This window comes from Clupea harengus, chromosome 6, assembly GCF_900700415.2.
Source record: "Clupea harengus chromosome 6, Ch_v2.0.2, whole genome shotgun sequence".
In the NCBI taxonomy this organism is placed as follows: domain Eukaryota; kingdom Metazoa; phylum Chordata; class Actinopteri; order Clupeiformes; family Clupeidae; genus Clupea; species Clupea harengus.
This window is the reverse complement of record NC_045157.1, coordinates 21,294,248-21,314,084: the sequence shown is the minus strand read 5'-3', so window position 1 is coordinate 21,314,084 and position 19,837 is coordinate 21,294,248. Positions and strand designations below refer to the sequence as shown.

General features: G+C 49.4%; 1 protein-coding gene across 1 annotated transcript in view; it reads left to right on the top strand.

Moving 5' to 3' along the window:
* uacab (uveal autoantigen with coiled-coil domains and ankyrin repeats b) overlaps positions 1-18,290 on the top strand; it is a 33,193-nt gene extending 14,903 nt beyond the window's left edge. The window contains exons 2-19 of the mRNA XM_012834707.2: positions 1,982-2,112; positions 5,274-5,362; positions 5,454-5,518; positions 7,214-7,271; positions 7,688-7,758; positions 8,157-8,263; positions 8,935-9,116; positions 10,040-10,077; positions 10,754-10,813; positions 10,997-11,104; positions 11,228-11,260; positions 11,425-11,517; positions 11,652-11,682; positions 11,881-11,948; positions 12,434-15,178; positions 15,354-15,506; positions 16,715-16,780; positions 17,127-18,290. Coding sequence (XP_012690161.2) covers positions 1,982-2,112; positions 5,274-5,362; positions 5,454-5,518; positions 7,214-7,271; positions 7,688-7,758; positions 8,157-8,263; positions 8,935-9,116; positions 10,040-10,077; positions 10,754-10,813; positions 10,997-11,104; positions 11,228-11,260; positions 11,425-11,517; positions 11,652-11,682; positions 11,881-11,948; positions 12,434-15,178; positions 15,354-15,506; positions 16,715-16,780; positions 17,127-17,198 — 4,170 coding nt within the window. The 3' untranslated portion in view covers positions 17,199-18,290. The remainder of the gene's footprint in view (positions 1-1,981; positions 2,113-5,273; positions 5,363-5,453; positions 5,519-7,213; positions 7,272-7,687; positions 7,759-8,156; positions 8,264-8,934; positions 9,117-10,039; positions 10,078-10,753; positions 10,814-10,996; positions 11,105-11,227; positions 11,261-11,424; positions 11,518-11,651; positions 11,683-11,880; positions 11,949-12,433; positions 15,179-15,353; positions 15,507-16,714; positions 16,781-17,126) is intronic.
* The last annotated feature ends 1,547 nt before the right edge of the window (positions 18,291-19,837 follow it).

The following is a 19,837-nucleotide window of genomic DNA, read 5'->3' as shown; positions in this document are numbered from 1 at the left end:
CCTCTACAAAATCCAACCGTCTCCCCCTTTTTTTTCTTTCACCCTCAGCTCCAAATAAAAAACTGACGTCTTCCTTCGGAAATAGCGAGTACGTGCAATGTTTACCGCCAAGGTGTGGTGGCGTAGCGCAGTCCCAGACAGCCGATTGTAAAAAAGCCGACACATAATCCAGCTACCGTGCAGGCCGGATCAGCAGCTCTGCTTCCACACTCAGTATAGCCGCTTGAAGTTTTTAAAGTTGGGGGGCCTGAAAGGGTCCCCTCTGGGGCCCAGGGCCAGGGGACGCTTACATTTGCAACTGTAATCCCCCCCCCCCCCCCCCCCCCCCCTTAGGTTAATATTTCTAGATGCGCCGTGCATACCGATGCTAGCAAGGTTCCTCCTTGGCTGGCCTTGTTTCGCACAGGATTGACACCCACCGCAATTACTCATGCACATAGCATGCTACGGGTGGGGTTATTCTTAGAGCCTGTCCGCCAATCAGTCACAGGAGAAAGGTTGGAGGGTCAAAAAATAAAGAGGTAACTAGTCTGAGGGGTTGTCTGCGTGGTGTTTACCAGAGAAGGAAGATATTTTAAAACTCAGGAGAGCTCACATATTTACCGGAGGCTGGCCGACCTTGCCATTTGGTTGCTGGGAAAGGCACAGGACGCAGCACGCAGCAGAGAAGATCTCCTGTCTCAGTCGAAAGAGGGTGTGTGTGTGCGTGCGTGCGTGCGTGCGTGTGTGTGTGTGTGTGTGTCTGGGTGAGTGCCTCCGTACAGTCAAACACACTCAACTCAGATCAGCAGGGGACTCAACCCGGAGTTGCAGCAGTAGCAGTAGCAGCAGCAGCAGCAGCAACAACAGGAGCAGCAGCAGGAGGAGGAGGAGGAGGAGGAGGAGGAGCAGCAGGCTCAGTGGGGCTGTCCCGGGGCTGGCCTCCTGTCTGCCTGTCTGCCTGCGCGTGTGTGTGTGTGTGTGTGCTTGTGTGTGCAGTGCAGGGATGAGGGCTCAGGGAGAGCTGCTCACATGCTGGGAAGCAGTGGGAAAACTCTGCCCAAGCTTCTCCCGCGAGGCACTGGCAGTCCACGGTTCCACTGGACTTTTCTAAGAGAGGGGCGCAGAAGAACTCGTTACTACTCACTCTGTACTCTGTAGGACGTTTTTTTTTACCCAGAAACCAACCCCCCCACCCCCCCTCACTCGCTGGCTGAGTGACTCACAGAAAGGGCAAAGGGGGGTTGACTTATCTTAAAAGGAACTTCTGGGAAGCTACATCTTCACAAAGGACCAGCACCTCTTCCACCATGAGCCGATGGCTGAAGTGCACTTCTACGTACTTTGTAGGTATCCGTGGGGATTTGAAGTGGCTATTGAAAATGACATGGGGAGTGGGGACAGGGGAATGGGGTGAGGGGTGTGGGGGGTGGGTGCAGTTAGTATCAGTATCTGGGGCTTGTCCAGCAGTTGGGACGATGCACACAATCTTTGTTGGATTCCTGCTAGTCACGAAAAAACAAAGAACTGCAGTTCTGGACTAAGGGTGACCATATGGTGTCCTGAGCAGCTTAAAGGCTTGTTTTAACTCGTTGTCGAGAGGAGATTCCTCACATGCTGTTCATTTCCCTCCCTCCATGTATTAAGCTGTCCACGTTGTATGTGGTCAGTGGGTCTGCACAAGTATGTGGTGAGAGTTTATGAGACATTGTTTTCTCTTGGCTGTCAGTAGTAGGAAGCTTGCTCCATCGGATGGTTAAATGATAATGACTGTAACTGTAACTTTGTTTGGTTTCCCATGTAATGAGCCTTTCTTTGCCTGTGCGTTTGACCTGTACAATACATAAACAGCCATATCTCTATGCCCTTAGCCTGCCCTGCATATCTGTGCTATCTCTGCTGCCTGTGGTGACTGACTCCTGCATATTGTATGATGCATGGTTCTTGAGAACATTGCTGATGTCGGTGTGTGTTTTTTGACCATGTGTAATCCTCCCTTCAGAACACAGACTGGAACAAGTACGATGACCGGCTGATGAAGGCGGTGGAGCGCGGTGAGGTGGACAAGGTGGCCGCAGTGCTGAGCAAGAAGGGCATCATCCCCACCAAGCTGGACGTGGAGGGGAGATCAGCGTGAGTACTCCCTCAAAGCCCCCAAAGCCCCAATCCCTGAGGCCCCCTGCCCTCAAACTCCATCAGTATTCACCACAGTCTATGATTGCTTGACACAAGCACGTCCTCCAGGGTCCTCTGCCACCTCACCATAAATCACGAGTAGGCACCACACAGCGAATGGCTCACTGCATACCCAGACATGTGAACATTTTTGTTGTGTTAAGCATAAGAAAATAGTGCTGTTATTCCTGTGTTTTTTTTCTTCCTGCTGTGGCCCAAAATGGAATGGATGGAAGCTATGGGTCACTCTCTAAGAATGTCTCCGCTGTGAGGAATAGAATGGCTGTTTGTTTTTATTTTGGGCGGCCTTTCAGTGACAATGGTGCGCAAAAACACGGTTGGAGGGCATGCGCTACCGTGTGACATAAGCTCTGCATGACCTCACCCGTTTCTCCCTTCTGCCACCAGCCCTCCCCACATGACATCACCAGTAGCTGTTTTGGCCCCTCAACCCCACGCTACCCGCTGCCCCCCCCCCCCCCCCCTGTGCATGCCAACGCAAATCTCCCTGCCTCCCTGGCTAGATGCACTGCCAGCCAGGTGCCTCCTGTGGCCGCACATGGAAGTGATTAGGATCTGTGTCGGGGTCCCTGGTATTTCCAGAATCCATTTAGCTGGGATTGTGTTTGTGTATAATCTGTGCTGAGGTCTGCTGCAGTGTAGAGTTCAGTGTGGGCTATGGCGAGCACGCTGCGGTCTGCTGGTCTTGGCCAAAGCGCCTTCTTTTTGGGGCAGGAAATGAGTTCGTTTAAACAGATGCGGGCCGCCCCTTTTGTACACAACGTAAAATTAGAATTAGGATTTAGCGCAATTGCAGGATTTGTCCCGCTGAAGCGGTCCGAGCATCCAGCTGAAGACTGCACAGGGCTGCAGATTTTTGAGTTGGCAGGTTATTTTTAAATGAAACAAAACACAACGAAGGGTTTAGCGCAAGAACCTGCGTAGCGGCTCCTCCTAGAGTAATTGATAGCTGTCGACTACACGGTTTGTCTAACAACCAAAGCCAGCAATACCTTTCCATAGTGCCCTCTGGTGTGTCTTTAATTAGTGCGCGCGTGCCTTTTTAGACCTCCGCACAGGAGGTTATGTGTTGAGTAGGACCAGAGGCTCACATTGTTGTGTGTCTGGTAACGAGTGTTGGATCTTGGGGGATATGACGCTTGGTATTTTCAGCCGAGCACGAGATGCTTCCAGAACAAGTGCCCCATCGGACCAGGGGCCTGGACTCATAATAAGGTGACAGAATTTTGCGGACCTAAATCAAGTGCCATCAAAGACGCCATGGTAGTTTGCAGGGAACCAGACCTCAACGCAATAAACACCAGTGCAGCCCCCCTCTCCCCCTTACCCACCCACCCACCACCACCCCCCCTCCTGTTGGCCCAGTATTTGTGTGAGCGCTACGTGATGCTTGAGGCAAACACCAGAGGCAAATTCAGTCCTCAGATGTGAAGTCATCTGTGATGGGCTTATTGTTCCACGTGCGGACGTGGCAACAGGACAGTCTGATTTCCCGGCACAATTAATTACATGTTCTGTATTTTTGATTGGCTTCCCCGAAGCCCCTCTCCGCACAGAAATGGCAGGCAATCATGTTCGGGTTCTCGCTGATTCCATTCCACTCTGGTCCACTGCTTCCAATCGGATATTTTTCGTAATTAGGATTATGCATTATGTAGTGAAAAATCCCTCAGCTGCATTTCTGCGCATTGCGACAAGTTGAGAGGCCACACCTGCTGACGAGCACTTATCACAGCTAATCAAGAGCTCCATCCCAGCAGGCCGGCTGCCTCACTCTGTAAGGACCCCAAACCCATTCTGACATGTGCTTGGAACAAGAACGAGCCCAAACTAATTCACGTCTGCTCTCCCATCTGATCAGCCGCTGCTGATGTCGCTTTGGATTCATTGAAGTTCCATAACTGCTCAAAAAAAAAGCTGGGAATGCTAACTTGTTTTGGAAGAGAGTTTAGCTTCACACCCACCTCGAGAGCTTACCCCTAACTCCCCTCTGCACCTCACCACCACCACCACCCACGCCACGTCTTCAAAAATAGAATAAATAATGTGGGGGACTGCAGTCCTGAAAGCCAGTCAAGGCTCCGGTGCCAAGCTAAAATGACATGTCTGTGGATCCTCTTGGAGAGCCAGAGCTGGGGTCAGTTAATGGCTGTGTTCTCAGAGCAGTGGTTATGGCCTCTCTTGGCAAACAGCCCTAAGGGGGAAAAAATCTACAAAATTAACCCAGAGAATTGGACTCATGGCAAGGCCAACTCACTCGCTTTTACAAAGTCCCTCTGTGAACACACGTCATCTGTGTAACTATTGCAGGCAACATTCAAAGGCAACAAGGGCAAAGAAGGCTTCTATTTATATCTGGTCAGCTTCTGAATCCAAGTTATTGTATATTTGTGCTGCCTGAGCCCCAAACAGAATCTTTGTCCCCTTCGCTTCGTGGGAAGAATGTCTGCAGTCATGTGTGTCTTTGCAGGCAGATCCACAGGTCAAGGTCCTGGCCTACACGCATATCGTAGCTCCGTCTCCTAGCCATCAACGCTGCTTTTAATAACCACTCCCAAAACGAGGTGGCAGTCTGCATGGCTCCTTGGTGGTATGTTTTAGGGTTAATGCATAAACAAGGTCTCGGTGTTAGTGGGGGTTGAGGGGGTGTGGGGGTAGGGGGCGGGATCATGTTCATTCACAAACACCGCCACCACCCCCACGCTGGTCAGAGTGTCCCTGTCTCTGGCCAGTGTTTGTTTTCTTCCGAGGCGCCATTAGTCTTGAGCAAATGTATTGAGTCTCTCCGTTTGCCACCCACATGGGGGATAATGTGAAGATGTCGTAAAAAAAACAAAACAAAAAAACTGTTGGCCCCCTGGGGTCGTGAGAGGGAGAGAGGGGAGTTGAGTTTCCGTTGATGGCTCCCACCAGGTCTCTCGAGTGTGCTGATGGAGCTGATTGTGGCTGGCGTCAGTTTTCATTGCTCTGTCTCTCTGTCTCCCCCCCCTTCCTCTCTTCACTCTCTTCTGTCTCTGTTTCTTCATGCTCTCCTCCAACATTTCTGTTAACTGTTTTTTTTTTTTTTCTCCTCTCTCTCCCTATTCCTCTCATCTCAGCTTCCACCTCGCCGCGACAAGAGGACACGTGGATTGTTTAAACCTCATCTTAGGCCACAGTGTGGACGTGACCGCCACCGATGCCACCGGTGAGAGGGCCTTCACAACAGAATCCCACTCAAAAATCCTTTTTCTATTATATTCTGAGGACATTCTTACATAACTGTCTCCCCCTTACAGGGAAAAATGCCCTACATCTGGCTGCAAGGAACGGCCAGTCATTATGTGTTCAGAGGCTCTTACAGGTAATGTGGAATCACAGAATGAAACCTCTCATTTTCTTTCCTTCATTGTCACCACTCAGGCATAAACTGTTCTCTAACCTCCCCATAGTCCTTAGGAAATCACATAAGAGCTCAGTCATTATTCGGGGTCGTGATGTTTACACTCCCGATTTGGAGAGGTGACGCCACAATTACAGGATGGTACTTGATTTGTACATTTTGTTTCAGAATCTCCACTTTTCCTCTCCTAAAATAGCGTGCTTGACACTGTTGAGCAGTTCATTCCCATGCGCAGTTTTACAACAGCAGTCTCTGTGGAGGCCTTTGTATCGGCGTAGACAAATTGAAAGACTTGATTTGTACATTTTGTTTCAGAATCTCCACTTTTCCTCTCCTAAAATAGCGTGCTTGACACTGTTGAGCAGTTCATTCTCATGCGCAGTTTTACAACTTCAGTCTCTGTGGAGGCCTTTGTATCAGCGTAGACAAATTGAAAGTCGTGTCATTTTTATTTCCATTCAGCATTCTTGCACTCTAAGTGTAGCACCCCCTTTAGCCTCTCACCATTGTCTGTTGAATGAAAAAAACAGTTACTGGTATGCTAAGATAAGCTTTTAATCAAAATGACCACCAACTAGCTTAATGAAATTGTCTGTCCCATTGTTTCTTGATTACTACTATTGGTTAAATGTCTGTTCCGTCAGTGCTGTTTGTGGGGAACCATGGCCATGTGGTGAAGTCTCATCCTGCTCTTATTTGGTTGATTAAACCACACGTGGCTCTTGCAATGATCATATGATTACAATCAGGTTTGTAGGGAGAGATGAAAGACTCTGCATATACAGCCTTGTGGGCCTTTGCGGAGCACAATTAAGGAACTTCAATTTCAAATGACGAAAACAACTAGGGCAAATGCACTGATTGCCATTACAGTGACAAAACAAGTAAGGCAAAAATAGATTTCTCCGACTTGAACAGGGACATGAAATGATGTCAGGAGGTCTGCTCAGGCTTGCTCCTCCCTCTCTGCCCACACCGGCCACCCGGTACGTTGCCCTGGGCTGGAACCCGACTCCCAGGTCAGGGGTAAATCCTCCTGCCCGCATGGCAAGAGGATAGGGTTTCCCAACCCCGCAGTTAGCGCCCGGTCATCTGACAGTCACTAGTCAGTTTTGGGAGCTTGTTGCTGGAGAGAGGAAGGTTTTTTATAGTGGCCCCTGGGCCTGCCGAGTGGAGCCGCGCCTCCCTCTGCTTCTCAGCTTGGCATCATCAGATCTCTCATCAGGTGCAGAGAGGGGTCTCTATGGAGACAAGAATGCAGCAGCCACTTAGCCGGTGCCAGAACTACTGTGGACCTTGACTCGCTACCTCTCTGTTAGTTTAAATCATGTCGAGCACAACAGCCACAACACTTAACACATGTTGGCAAATTTAGGCTCCGTCAAATGTCAGATTGACGCAGCTCCACTGCCAAAAATAAACTACTACTGTTGGTATTGTGGTCATGGCTGGAATTAGTTTTTTGTTTTTCTCGACAGTGTGTGTTTCTGTGTCCCTAAAGTGGAAGCGGACTGTTAATGGTTGGTCGTGTCTTCGTCTGTCTGTGTGGGAGTTTGTGGATGAGCCCGTGTCAAGATCTCTGGTGACTGAGCTCCTAGCACACGCCTGCTTCCCGTTTTAAACTCATTTGTCTCACATAGCTGTTCTGTCTTGCAGCACAATTGCCCCGTGGGGAACGTGGACCTGCAGGGGAGGACTGCATTACATGACGCTGGTGAGAAAAGCTTTCCTCTCTGTGCCATTAGAGTTTATCTGTGTCCTTAGAGTTTCTCGGTGTCCTTAACATTTCTCTGAGATAGACTGTGAAAGGAAAGGCCTGTATCACACAATTAACCACCAGCTTAGGCATGCAATGTGTGTGGAAATGCCTAGTTTGTTCTCTTTCATATTTCTTGCTGTACATCGTTGTACTGATTTAAGGCATTCCTGCGTATTGGCCATTTGAAAACATATTAGCCAGACAGTTTCCCCAATGCAATCATGCAAACGTATGAAAAACAAATTGGATCTTTACAGACCAAACAGACTGTAGATGCCTGAGGCAGGTTTGGTAATGCCATTATGCTAAAATTATATTTTGTCTGTTACTTGTTCTTTTGCCTGACTGCCTGCCTTCCTTCCTCTCCCTAGTGATGGCTGGCTGCGCCTCGAGTGTTAAATTGCTCTGTGATAGTGGGGCTTCTGTGAACGCCAGTGAATTTGTGAGTATCTGCGCTTCACCCTCATTGACTGCCTGGTGGGATAATTTACCTTGGAATGAATCTGCGTCACACAATTTCTTAGCCACGCCACGGTCATTGGAGTGCAATGAATATTATTATCACTTCTGCATTTCTACATTTGTAACCAGTTTAACAGTGGGGAAAAATATACTCATCCAGTCTCACCTAAAATAAACCCAAGCTGCACCAACACTACATACCAAAACACATTCAGTGGTTTTCTGTGTGTAATTAATTTGGCATAATAATTAATTTGGCAAACTGTGTAGTTTTGTTTGCTTAATGATTGTTAATGAAGTGTGTGTGTGTGTGTGTGTGTGTGTGTGTGTGCGTGCGTGCGTGCGTGCGTGTGTGCGTGCGTGACCCGGGATGTGCAGGATGGGAAGACTCCTCTGGTGCTGGCCACTCAGATGTGCCACCCACGGATCTGCCAGCTGCTGCTGGAGCGTGGCGCCAACATCACCGTCCGCGATAAACAGAACAAGTACGGCCCCATGACCGCCCGCCCGCCCCCGCACCCGCACCTCTGTGCTCGGGCTGCGCTGCATATTTATGACTGAAGATTTATGACAGTCTGCTCTGATAGAGTAAACTAATACTGATGCTCTTTGTCTAGTTTACTCCCTGTTTCCCTTTTTGTAATCTTTACATCCTGTTTTTACCGAGGAATGATTTTGAAAAGCTATTAATATATGGTTAATAGTTTCATTAGCTGGTCACAGAGTTGATCAGCAGTAGAAGTAGACTGGTGACAGTGATGATGTGTGGTGATATATGATAAAGTATATGTATGACTGTATTGTGCAATTGTATGAGGCTCTAGCTACGTTAGTCTGCAGAGGCTGTATCAATCAAATGAAGCATCTTGTTCAGTTAGGAGAAAGAGGAACACTCTGATAAGGAGATAGGTACTGTTTCTATTTCAGTGACATGTACAAACACCAGATTGTTAAATGTTCTAGACATTATAGTCAGAATAGGCAATACAAACAATGTATGTGTGCCTTTGAAAATCTGATCTGTCTGATAAAAGGGCAAAACATTTGTTTTGCCTGGCAAAACCTACCCATGACCCATACCTTTGACTGGCATGCTACCTAAGCTGAAGTATCTTTTTAAGACCTGGTTTGTTTTGGTGTCTGGTCTTTGTCTCAGGACTGCTCTTATCCTGGGATGTGAGTACGCCTGTAGGGACGCCGTCGAGGTGCTGTTGAGGAGCGGCGCAGATGTCACCGCCGTGGACTGCTTCGGCCACGACAGCTACCACTACACCCGCCTCGGGAAGAACCAGGAGCTGGTCGCGCTGGTGAAGAGTTACCTGGACAGCGCAAACAAAGGTAGGCACACCAGGCCACCACTTCCCTTTTCATTTCGGCCTTCCTCTGCAGAAAAAAAACAGTGCCTGCTGCATTCAATGGTGAAAGCTTCGCTGTGCATTCCAGTAAGTGGAACTTGAAAATGAGTTTGGTGTGGGAGCCAGCAGGTGGGCATCACTCCTCAGACGGCGCCCACACAGGTCTGCCTCACTTTGGCACCACAGGGTTAAAAAACCCCAACAGCTCCACACTGAACAACAAAGGAGCTTATTTTAAAAGCGTCCAGTGGAATGACGTCCTAGCTGGGTTGCCTAAGGTAAAGGAGCGTGTGGTTTCTCCCTCCCTCCCTCCCGCTCCATTCCTTCCTTATCTCTCTCCCTGCCTCTGTTCGACTAATTACAGGGAGGCAAACGACTTTGCACTTATTCAGCGCTAAAATGAATCATTTGTCTCACCGTCAGGGAGGAAACTGCCCCACTGCTTTCTGTCCTCTGTCCAGAGAGACGGGATCCAGGGGCAAACACATTTCACATTTTCACAAAACATTGCACCATTTTTTTTATTCTGCCTGTCATGTATGTGTGAGGCACAAAGAAATGCATCACGGCTGTTGATGTTTGTCAGTCATGCATCTAACGGGCGTTTAGAGCACACAGGCACGCGTGCGGAGTGACGGAGAACAGGCAGGCTCTGCGTGTCGTCCTAATTGAGATTCCTTGTCTAACACCTGTCAGTGTTTTGTTTTTCTTCTGCAGTGCTCATTTACATCCCTCTCTAATTAGGGTGTAATTGTGTAATCACAGCATTTGTTTTTGGGGGGCTTTATGTGCAACTGAGAACCCAGGGAGAGCAAGCTGTCTCGGCTTGATCTCTCAAGGTAGTCGACGTGCAAGTGGATTCCTCGCTGACTGCACTGTTTTTAATTTCCCCCTTGTCTTTTCCAGCTAAAGATGCCGCGAGGATGGAGCTGAAAAAGAGACAGGTGAGGTTAACACACATGCATTCATTTATTTGCCCCCACCCCCCCTGAAATTTGTGATTGCATTCCATAAATACAGGGCAAATGAAACACTCATGCCTCCAGGCTTATTTCTCTGGAGTGCTTTATTACCAGGAGTCCCCTGCGGCGCCCCGGCACCGAGCACTTTTGGGCTCATTACAGGGGTATTTGTTTTTCATTAACACTGCTTTCTGAACTGTCTGCTTAGGCTGTCATTGTTAGTGCTCAGACAGGCGGCGAGGCATTTGTAATGAAAACGAATGGCGACGGTTTGACTGGGGGGGGGTCCAACAGGCTGTAGACCACAGATTAATGATAGAGATGAACTGTACTGGATGGATGAGTGGAGGACTGAAAGAAGTCTTGTGTTTTTCGCAAACCTGTGCAAACGCACACATTACACTTTGCCAGTTGTCCGTTCTGGAGTTTCACGACTGTGGTCATGAATAAAGCTTTGTATGATACCGTGGTCATCATACAGTTTTGACCTTCAGTGTCATGCTATAGTTTCCTGTCTGCTGTTCTGTAGTCTGTCAGTCTGCTGTTGAGTTGGACATTACTGCCCTCTGCTGAGTAGATGTGTCATGTACAGTCAGGACCATCTGGTCAGCTCTCCTTCAGCAAGGACACTAACCAACAGGAATCTATCTCTCTGCAGCAGTCAGTGGAGATGAACATGGAGCCTGCATCAAATGCAGACAAGGATCAGATGATACACGTGAGTCTATTCTTCATTTGTCAATATAGATTTGTTTTATTTAGCAGTCTTTCGTTTCAAGGACTTCAATGTTAGCATATCCCTGGTGTGGAGAGACGGCCTGGTGTGTTTCGGAAACTGACAGTATGTTTTCCTCTGTAATCGGCTAAATGTGCTGATCTAGTTTGTTGTGTTGTCCTGCAGAACCTTGAGAGGCAGAACGAAAGCCAGCAGGAGTCTCTGAGGAAGTTTCACCAGGAGCAGAGAGCCCTCGTGGACAAGGTCAACATGCTTCAGCATCAGCTCACCCAGGTAGTGAGCCCTGCCAGGCATTGAATACTGATAGGACTGACAATAGTTTACCATGCAATGTTGAATATTTAACCTTAACTGTTGCATAGTTTCCCTTTGTCTAATCCTTATTTACTTTTGTAGGAAAAGTCAACAGTGGGGGACATTCACATGGAGGTGAGTGAAGGACCGGCTCCTGGCGGTTATGTTAATATCAGTATCACCATCTTCATTATCTTCCTTCAACTCCTCCTGTCTTTCTGAAATATCCCAGTCTTTCTGAAGTTCCCCCACAGTGCACTGCCAACGTTGCTCATTTTCTCCGCTTATTTCAAATACAGAGGGAACAACTCAAACACCTGCTGTCGGCCAAAGAGCGCGAGGACGGGGCTCGCGCCGCGGACACGGTGAAGGTGCAGATGAAGAGTCACCTGGTCAGTGCTCGCCGCATATTACAAATCCGCTTTAGCGCTCATAGACTATTCATGAATTTTCAGGCCTCGTCCATCTGGCCCTGAATTACAGGCTTGCTCGTGGATTTGAATGATAAATTTGCATCTAATTACAGGGGGATTACTCCGGCCAATCTGTTATCAAAGGTGAGCAAGCTCTCTGAATCACACAGGATACATCTGCTGTGGGGGGGAGAGGGGGAATACAAAAAACAAACTTCTGTCTCTAATGAGCAGTGCTATGCAGCGCAGTGCTTTTGATCACAGATTCTCTCTCTCGCTCTCTCTCTGCCCTCTTTCCCCCCAACTCTGTCTTTCTTCTTCCTGTTTTGTTTTTTTGGACAGGGAAGGACAACATTCTGGTAAGGCAGTCCCACAGTCTGGATTCTGCTCAGGTACTGGATTCTGCTCAGGTAGGAGCTTCTTACCGACCTGCGAAGGTTACAGTCTGTTAGTTCAGAGATCACAAAATAGCTCAGTGCTTTGATGCAGAATTGAACAGCTAGCCAGTAATGATGTACATGACCCTGCCTTGCGCAGACTGCTTGTGTCAGCCCAGTTGAGCTTAAGAGAAGTAGTGGCAGTCAAATAAGCCACCAGATTCTCATTTCAAACCATCAGCTCTTTGCCCCTCAGGACGAGGGAGATTTAAGATTTCATTAGCCTTAATCGCCAGCGTTTTTTCATTGAATTTTTTTCCCCCTGTGTTTGGGATAAACTTGAATTTGTGGTGGGAGCATTTTTTTGCGACCTGTCCTGTGCTATTAGAGCAGCTTTATCCATCCTTGTCAGATGTCCGTTTGTTTGAGTGTTTGTGTGTGCAGAAATGGAAAGTCAATGCCTACATAGCGGAACGTGAGCTGAAGCCTAAATATCCTCCTCCTGTCATCTCCTGCAGGTCATGCAGCCGGTGGCGCCCACCCGCTCTGTGTCGCGACCCCTGGAGCTGACTCGCACGCCGTCGGTGACGTCGGGCGGAGAGTCGGACCTCCTGCGCAGGGAGCTGGAGGCGCTGCGGAGGAAGCAGGAGGCGTCAGAGGAGGAGGCGGGCCGCATGCAGGCGGCGCTGAGCCGCAAGACCAAGGAGTGCGAGGAGCTGGCGCAGAGCCGCGACGCCACCAAGCGCGACGCCGACCAGCAGGTGCGTCAGCTGGAGGAGGCCCTGGGCGACGTGCAGAAGAGGATGCTGGACTCCGAGGCCAAGGTGAAGCAGCTGCAGGCACACGTGGTGGCCGTGAAGGAGCACCTCAGCAACCAGCTCGTGGAGGACCTGAAGGTGCAGCTCAACGACGTCAAGGCCAAGTATGAGGGGGCCTCGGCGGAGGTGGGCCGCGTGCGCAATCACCTGAAGCAGAGCGAGAAGGCCCTGGAGGAGTACAAGAAGAGCGAGGGCCAGCTGGCCGTGGAGGCCGAGCGGCTGACCCAGGAGCTGGACACCCTGAAGGAGGAGCGGGAGGACATGGCCGAGATGCTGATGAGCATGGAGGCCCACGTGAAGGAGGTGGAGGTCCGACTGCCCGCCATGGTGCCCGGAGAGAAGTTCGACAACATGAAGAACCTCCTGACCAACGCGGTGGACGAGAAGGAGAAGCAGCTGGCTGAGCTGAGGGAGGACTACGACCGCGTGCTGGAGGAGGTGGCCGAGCTCCACAGGGAGATGGACAACCACAGCGGGCCGGGGATGAGCGTACCCCTGCAGGAGCACGAGCGGGTGAGGGCCGCCCTGGAGGAGCAGAGCATGTCCCTCAAGAGGAGGCTGGCCGACGTCACCGCCAAGAGCCAGGATCTGATCCAGGAAGTGGAAGAGAGCGAGGAGGAGAGGGAACTCCTGAGGGAGCATCTGGAGGACCTGAAGGACCAGATCCAGTGCCAGTTTGTGCCCCTGGAATCTCACAAGGAGGTGAAGAGATCTTTGGATTGTGCGGTGGAAGACCTGAAGAAAAAGCTTTCTGAAGCTGCGGAGAAAAAGAAGCTGGCTGAGGAAGAGCTTCAGAAGCTGCACGAGGAGAAGGCCTCGCTGTGTGAGAACGTGACCCTGCTGAAGAGCACCCATGTCCCCAGTGAGCAGTTTGAGAGCGAAGTGGGCAAGCTGACCTCACGTAACATAGAGCTGGAGAAGGATCTGGAGATCATCCAGCAGATGTGTGAGGAGAGAGAAAAGGAGCTGAGGGAGGTGTTGGCCGAGAAGGAGAACCTGAAGCAGAGTTTGCAAGGGGAGGTGATGTCGAAGGAAGAGTACGAGAGAATGAAAGAAGAGCTTAGCGCCGCCTTGGAGGAATCCAAAAATCAAATCTCCATGTTGGAGAAGACTGGCAAGACAAGGGAGGAAGGGTTGCAGAAGGTGAACGAGGGAAGTGCAATGTTAAAAGGGGAGCTTGAGAAAGTACAGACGATGTTGATAAAAGACTATATTAGCCTCAGTGACCATGAAACAGTCACTGGAAAGCTGAACAGTGCCTTAGCTGAAGCTGAGGAGAAGGCAAACGAAGCCCTCTCCAAGTATCAGTCAGCTCAGGAGGACACTAGTAGGCTGCAAAAGGAAATTGAGGAGCAGAAAATAGAGTTAGATACCATACAAGAGGCTATACAGATTAAGTTTGTGCCACTGTCTGTTATTCAAGAGAAAGAGAGCGGCTTTGAGGTCGCACTAAAGGACTTGACTGAGCGGTTGACTGAAATGCAGGACATGTATGACCAGGAAAAGACGGAGAGTGAACGTCGCAAGTGTGAGGCAGAGAGGCTGGAAGCGGAGCTGCACGAGGCCCTGCAGAGGCAGGAGGCCGACCTGGCCTCCAGCGAGAAGCTCCGAGAGGCGGAGGACCAGCACAAGGGCCACTCCGAGGAGCTCAGCCTGAAGCTGGTGGACCTGGAGCAGAATTACAAGGAGGTGACCGTCCAGCGGGCCGAGCTGGAGGAGCAGAACGCCCTGTGCGCCGCCGAGATCCAGGACCTGCAGCGACGCCTGGAGGTGGAGTACGTGCGCCTGGATCGCTTCGAGGCCATGCAACAGGCGCTGAGCGACAGCCTGCAGCAGGCGCAGGAGCAGTGCCAGCAGGCGCAGTCGGCGCAACGGCAGGAGGCCAAGCGGGTGTGCGAGCTGGAGCAGGAACTGCAGAGCCGCGACGGCAGCCAGGGCACCATCGCCACCACGGCGGTCGGCGCCGCCCTGCTGGCCGAGCACGAGGAGGCGCGTGGGGCGCTGGAGAGGGAGGTGGCCCAGCTGCGGCTGGCCCTCCGCGAGGAGGAAGAGAGCAGCGCCCAGCGGGCCGAGGACGTGTCCGCCCTGCAGAGCGAGCTGCTGCGCGCCACCCAGGCCCTGGAGGAGCTGCACGGCCGCGACGAGGACGAGGTGGGCGAGCTGCGGCAGGACAAGCAGCGGCTGGAGGAGGAGGTGCTGGAGCTGGGCGAGCGCCTGTCCGGCCTGGCCGAGCAGTACGAGGAGCTGTACCGCGACGCGGCCCTGCGCAAGGACGCCGAAACCCGGGCGCGCGCCGAGGCCGACTCCCTGCAGGCCAAGAGCGCCGCCATCGAGGGCGAGATCGGCGAGCTGAAGGAGCGCTACGACGGCTCCCTGCACACCATCGGCGAGCTGCAGAAGAGGATCCAGATGTCCTCGGGGCAGACGGAGGCCAAGGACAAGAGGGTGAGAGAAGGGGGGGAAACCTGCTGGCGCTCTCTCGCGCGGCACTCTTTGTTGTCGTACGTTTTTTTGCCTTAATCACTTGTGACACTGGAAGTGCCGGTGCCGGCGTGGGAAGCGGCAGGCAGCTGTAAAAGCATGTGTGTGAGCGCGCGTGTGTGTGTCTGTGCTCCCTCAGATCACCGAGCTGTTAGCCGACGTCGAGAGGCTCAAGCAGGCGCTGAACGGCTTGTCCCAGCTGGCCTACGCTGGCGGCGCGCCCAACAAGAGGCAGACCCAGCACATCGACGCACTCCAGGGCCAGGTTAAAAGCCTGCAGCAGCAGCTGGCTGTGAGTGTATACACACACACACACACACACACACACACACACACACATACACACGGCTCAAAGAGGCCCTTGTGTGTGCGGTCAATCAAATAAAACCCACCCACTCCCTCGCCCTCGCCGGCCTCCCTTGTCCCTTCTCCCTACATTCATCTCAAGTTGGAGAATACACACAAACACACACCAGGGCTGGCTTGTGTCAGTGCACTTGTCAGGATGCAGAGGTTTTTGGCCCGGAGAAATCAATCATGATCTCACATTGGGGTTGGGGGGGGTTGGGGGGTAGCCTTCTCTAACCCATAAATAAGTTTTAGATGTACATGCCACTCGCTACATGTACTGCTTCTTAGACATGCTGGCCACAAACACTGACTGCCGCATATATTTAGGTTGTTTATGTTGAAAACTGCAGAGCTGTTTTCCTGTCAGGGGAAAGGAGTGGATTTGACATGTTTATACTCAGCATGCCTTCAGGAGTTCTGGCTTGCTACTGGGCTTCAGTTTCCCTGAATTAAACTCTGTCAGACTGAGGAGAAACTTTCATGAGCAGAATTTCTGCATAAGCCTCAGGTCAAGCAAGGAAAGGCAGATAATGCTTCACACTATTTTCCTCACTTTACTCTATATGGACGGAAACATAATGTGAAACGCCCTATCTTTTACTAATAATGAGACTGTGTACCCAGTTTGTAAGAACATGTTTCTATTTAGAGGCACTAGTTGGCATTTCCTTTATTCTTTTTAACTTTCTATTAAAAATATTGTATCATGCACTCTCAATGTACAATGTGTGTTATGTCTGAAACATAAATAGCACTGAATTACAATTAGTTTGCAGATACTTTCTCTCAAAAGAAATGATTGTGAAGAACCTATTAGCATTCCTGCCCCTAGCTCAAAGCCATCAGAAATCAAAAATAACCTGCTGGAATAACCTGCAAACTTTTCAAAAGGACAGAGACCAGCGTCCGGACTGTTGTTCATATCAAGTTGTCCAAGAGGATGAGTCAGGCATTGTTCCGACTGGCCCCCTCATTTCCTTTTGGAGTCGGCTTTAGCCTGAGAAGGCAGCAAGAAGCGGCGAGTGTGCATCTATTCATAGCTTGTGCTGGGTCAGCCTCCCTTCGCTCTGGGAGGCAGATAATCAGAGCGTCTCAGACACCTCACTCTCTCTCTCTCACTCTCTCTCTCTCTCTCTCTCTCTCTCACAGGAAGCTGAAAGGCAGCACAGGGAGGTGGTCTCCATTTACCGAACTCATCTTCTCAGTGCCGCTCAGGTAACACCGTCCGCCTGCTTTGTGTGCTGCCTAATTGTAAGCCGGGGCTCCTTTGAATGTTTTCTCCAACACTACAGACTGTAGTTTCTCACTCATATGTGCAAACATTCTGTGTCTATTTTAAGCTTGGGCCTGTACGATTATCAGGTGTCAGAACTTGAGGGGGGCGTAGTATTGCCATCAGCCCTCAGCTCAGCCGAGGGTCTGAACATGTTTACTAGTGTTTGAGTGAATGGATTAGATGTCCTCTGATGTAGCTTACATGGACAGACAATTAAGGATTTGCTGGTTGACTACTGGTTCAGGATTTCAATGTGATGCGTTTTTTTTTTTCTCTCTCTCATAGGGGCACATGGATGAAGACGTCCAGGCAGCCTTGCTGCAGATCATCCGCATGAGGCAGGAGTTTGTGTGCTAGAGGGAGTGTGGTGGGAACACCAGCACGGACTCAAATCCACCATTTGCCCTGCATTCCACAGTGCAAGCCAAGCTGTGGGCCCACTCGGCTCATTCTGTGCAAATCCATGTTAGCAAAGACTCATATCCAGGTCCAGGGTCAGTAGAAAAACACCACACAACAGCTGTGAGAGGGGTTACCAGGAACCAGGAACTGGGTCAACTGCCACTACCTGTTAGTTGATTATGTACAGTATTAACACCTGTTTGTAGTCATTAGTTCACTTTTTAATGGAGTTCATCCAGAATGCTCTGGCATGCATCTGAACAAGAGGCTGGAAAGTAGTAGAGAAATGAGTGTGCAAGTACTATTGAAATGAGTGTGCAAGTACTACAGAAATGAGTGTGCAAGTACTCAAGAAATGAGTGTGCAAGTACTACAGAAATTAGTGTGCAAGTACTACAGAAATGAAGGTGCAAGTAAGGGAACGTTCTGCTCTGAAAGCAGAAGGAATGACTGCAACTTCTTGTGGTGGTTTAGAAGGGAATTGAGGCTGGTGTTTTGTAAGAGCAGTTTTTGGCAATCGAGTCACGTCAATGTCACAACGCCTCTGACGGGATTAGACGTTCCGGTCCACACTCCCTCCGCAGTGCCCTCCTGTGACCTCCTCCATGCTGGAGAGGGAGAGAAGGCTGCAGCACCAACCTCCCTTCACCTCCCCTCACCTCACCTCTCGCCCCCAGACTGGGAGCAGGACTCCCACCCACCCGCTACTCACATACCGAATAAACAGTCATAAACACTTGCACTCACATGCGCATATAAATGTCCTGGGGTCCTAGCCACACTGACTTTACCCTTGAAGGTCCAAACAGTCAACAAACTCTGCACGTCCCTAGCGCTCCTAATCTGTCCAGGGGCTTTCCATGAGTCTCTGTCAGTCTCTCACTTTGATTTCTCATTCCTCTCTAGTCCCCTCTCACATTGTTATACCCTTTTCTCATCATCATTCTCTCATCCTCCTTTCCCTGTCTTTTTTTTTCTTTTCTCGCCATCTACTTCTGGGTCCTTTATGTCTTCTCTCTCTCTCTCTCTCTCTCTCTCTCTCTCTCTCTCTCTCTCTCTCTCTCTCTCTCTCTCTCTCTCTCTCTCTCTATATATATTTCTATCTCACTCACTTATACACACACACACACACACACACACGCCCACACACACACACACACGCGCCCTTCTATCATTTGATTGCAGAAGTAGTGAGCCTACAGCTAAATATGTGGTGCACTGTGGGTGTCAATGCTGGATTTGGGTCACTGAGTGTTAATGGTGTGTCTCCTGGCTAAACGAATGGGGCTCTGATTGCTTCCCCGTGCCTTGCATCAATGTCCTCCCCCTCCTAGCTCCCCGCCTGCTGTCAGTGGGACGACACTGCCCTCTAGTGGTGTGACTTGGCTGGCCAAGTTTAGTACTTACTCTGGGTGAATTTACTTGAGTAGCTCTCGTGGTTATTATTCTTTTGTTCCATGTAGGGTGATTTTAGGCATTTGAGAGTCTTCATTTTGTGCCTGCAGACTGATATATTTTTTCATGGCTTTTTAATACTTTTATTAAACCCTGTTTTGAGGTAAAATATTCAGCAGGTCTGGAGTTAGAATGGCACAACACGTTCAGGACGCAGGACAGTCAGTGAATCATACAGTAGAGATGGTATTCATCTCTCTCTTTATGCAGTCAAAGGCTCTGACCAACTGATTAAGTCAGTTGTAAAGGCTAATTTTTTTAAAGCAATATATTTAATGATATTCACTTCTCATGAAATCAGTTTATAATGCAGTAATATTGATTAAACCATTAAAATGACCTCTGATTGAGTGTTTTGACCTAACCTGATTTTGATTGATATGTTTTTCTTTCCTTTTGGGAGTTAAAAAAAAAACTATTTGCATTAACACAATATTTTACCAATGTAATGATTTCCATCCACTACTGGTCTGTTTTTAAAGGGGTGTGTTGTGGTTTTATTTTTATTTCTTTTTTAGTTTTACAAATTAGTCAAACATCAATAAAAGTGCCCATAAAACAAAAATGTGTTTCTGTGTATGTCTGGGGTAAAAGGGGTATTTAGATAATTGGTTCCACTTTAAGTTGCCTAATTGATTAATCCGTATGTCCATTCCAACAATTAACCATATATCATGTTGGGTTCATGGTTAGGATTAACAGCCTATAAAATAGCGTTGGGTCATTGTATGTCTTTAATTATCTAATTGAGTGCCATCTAATTTGAGCCTAATCCCATAAATAGTGTTATCAAAACAGAAACAGTTGGCTGTGATTTTGTTTATTTTACCATCTATTACATAATTGTTTTGATTAAACCTAATTACCACGTGTTAAAGTAGTGGGCTTTTGCCATATCCATTTCATCTGTCCCTGACCTTCCATTCAGACCACATGACGGAGACATCCCCACCATAAACCAGAGACCTTCCCAGAGATAAATGTGCGTGTTTTCTCCGTTCTGCCTCCAAGGTAGAAAGTCTCAATATTTTGATTTTCAGCAACGGTGTTGTTTGATGATGTCTCACAGGAGTTGAGAGTTCAGTCCGTTTGACGAGTATTATTGCCAGCATGGTAATGATATCCCTCTGTTCCCTATA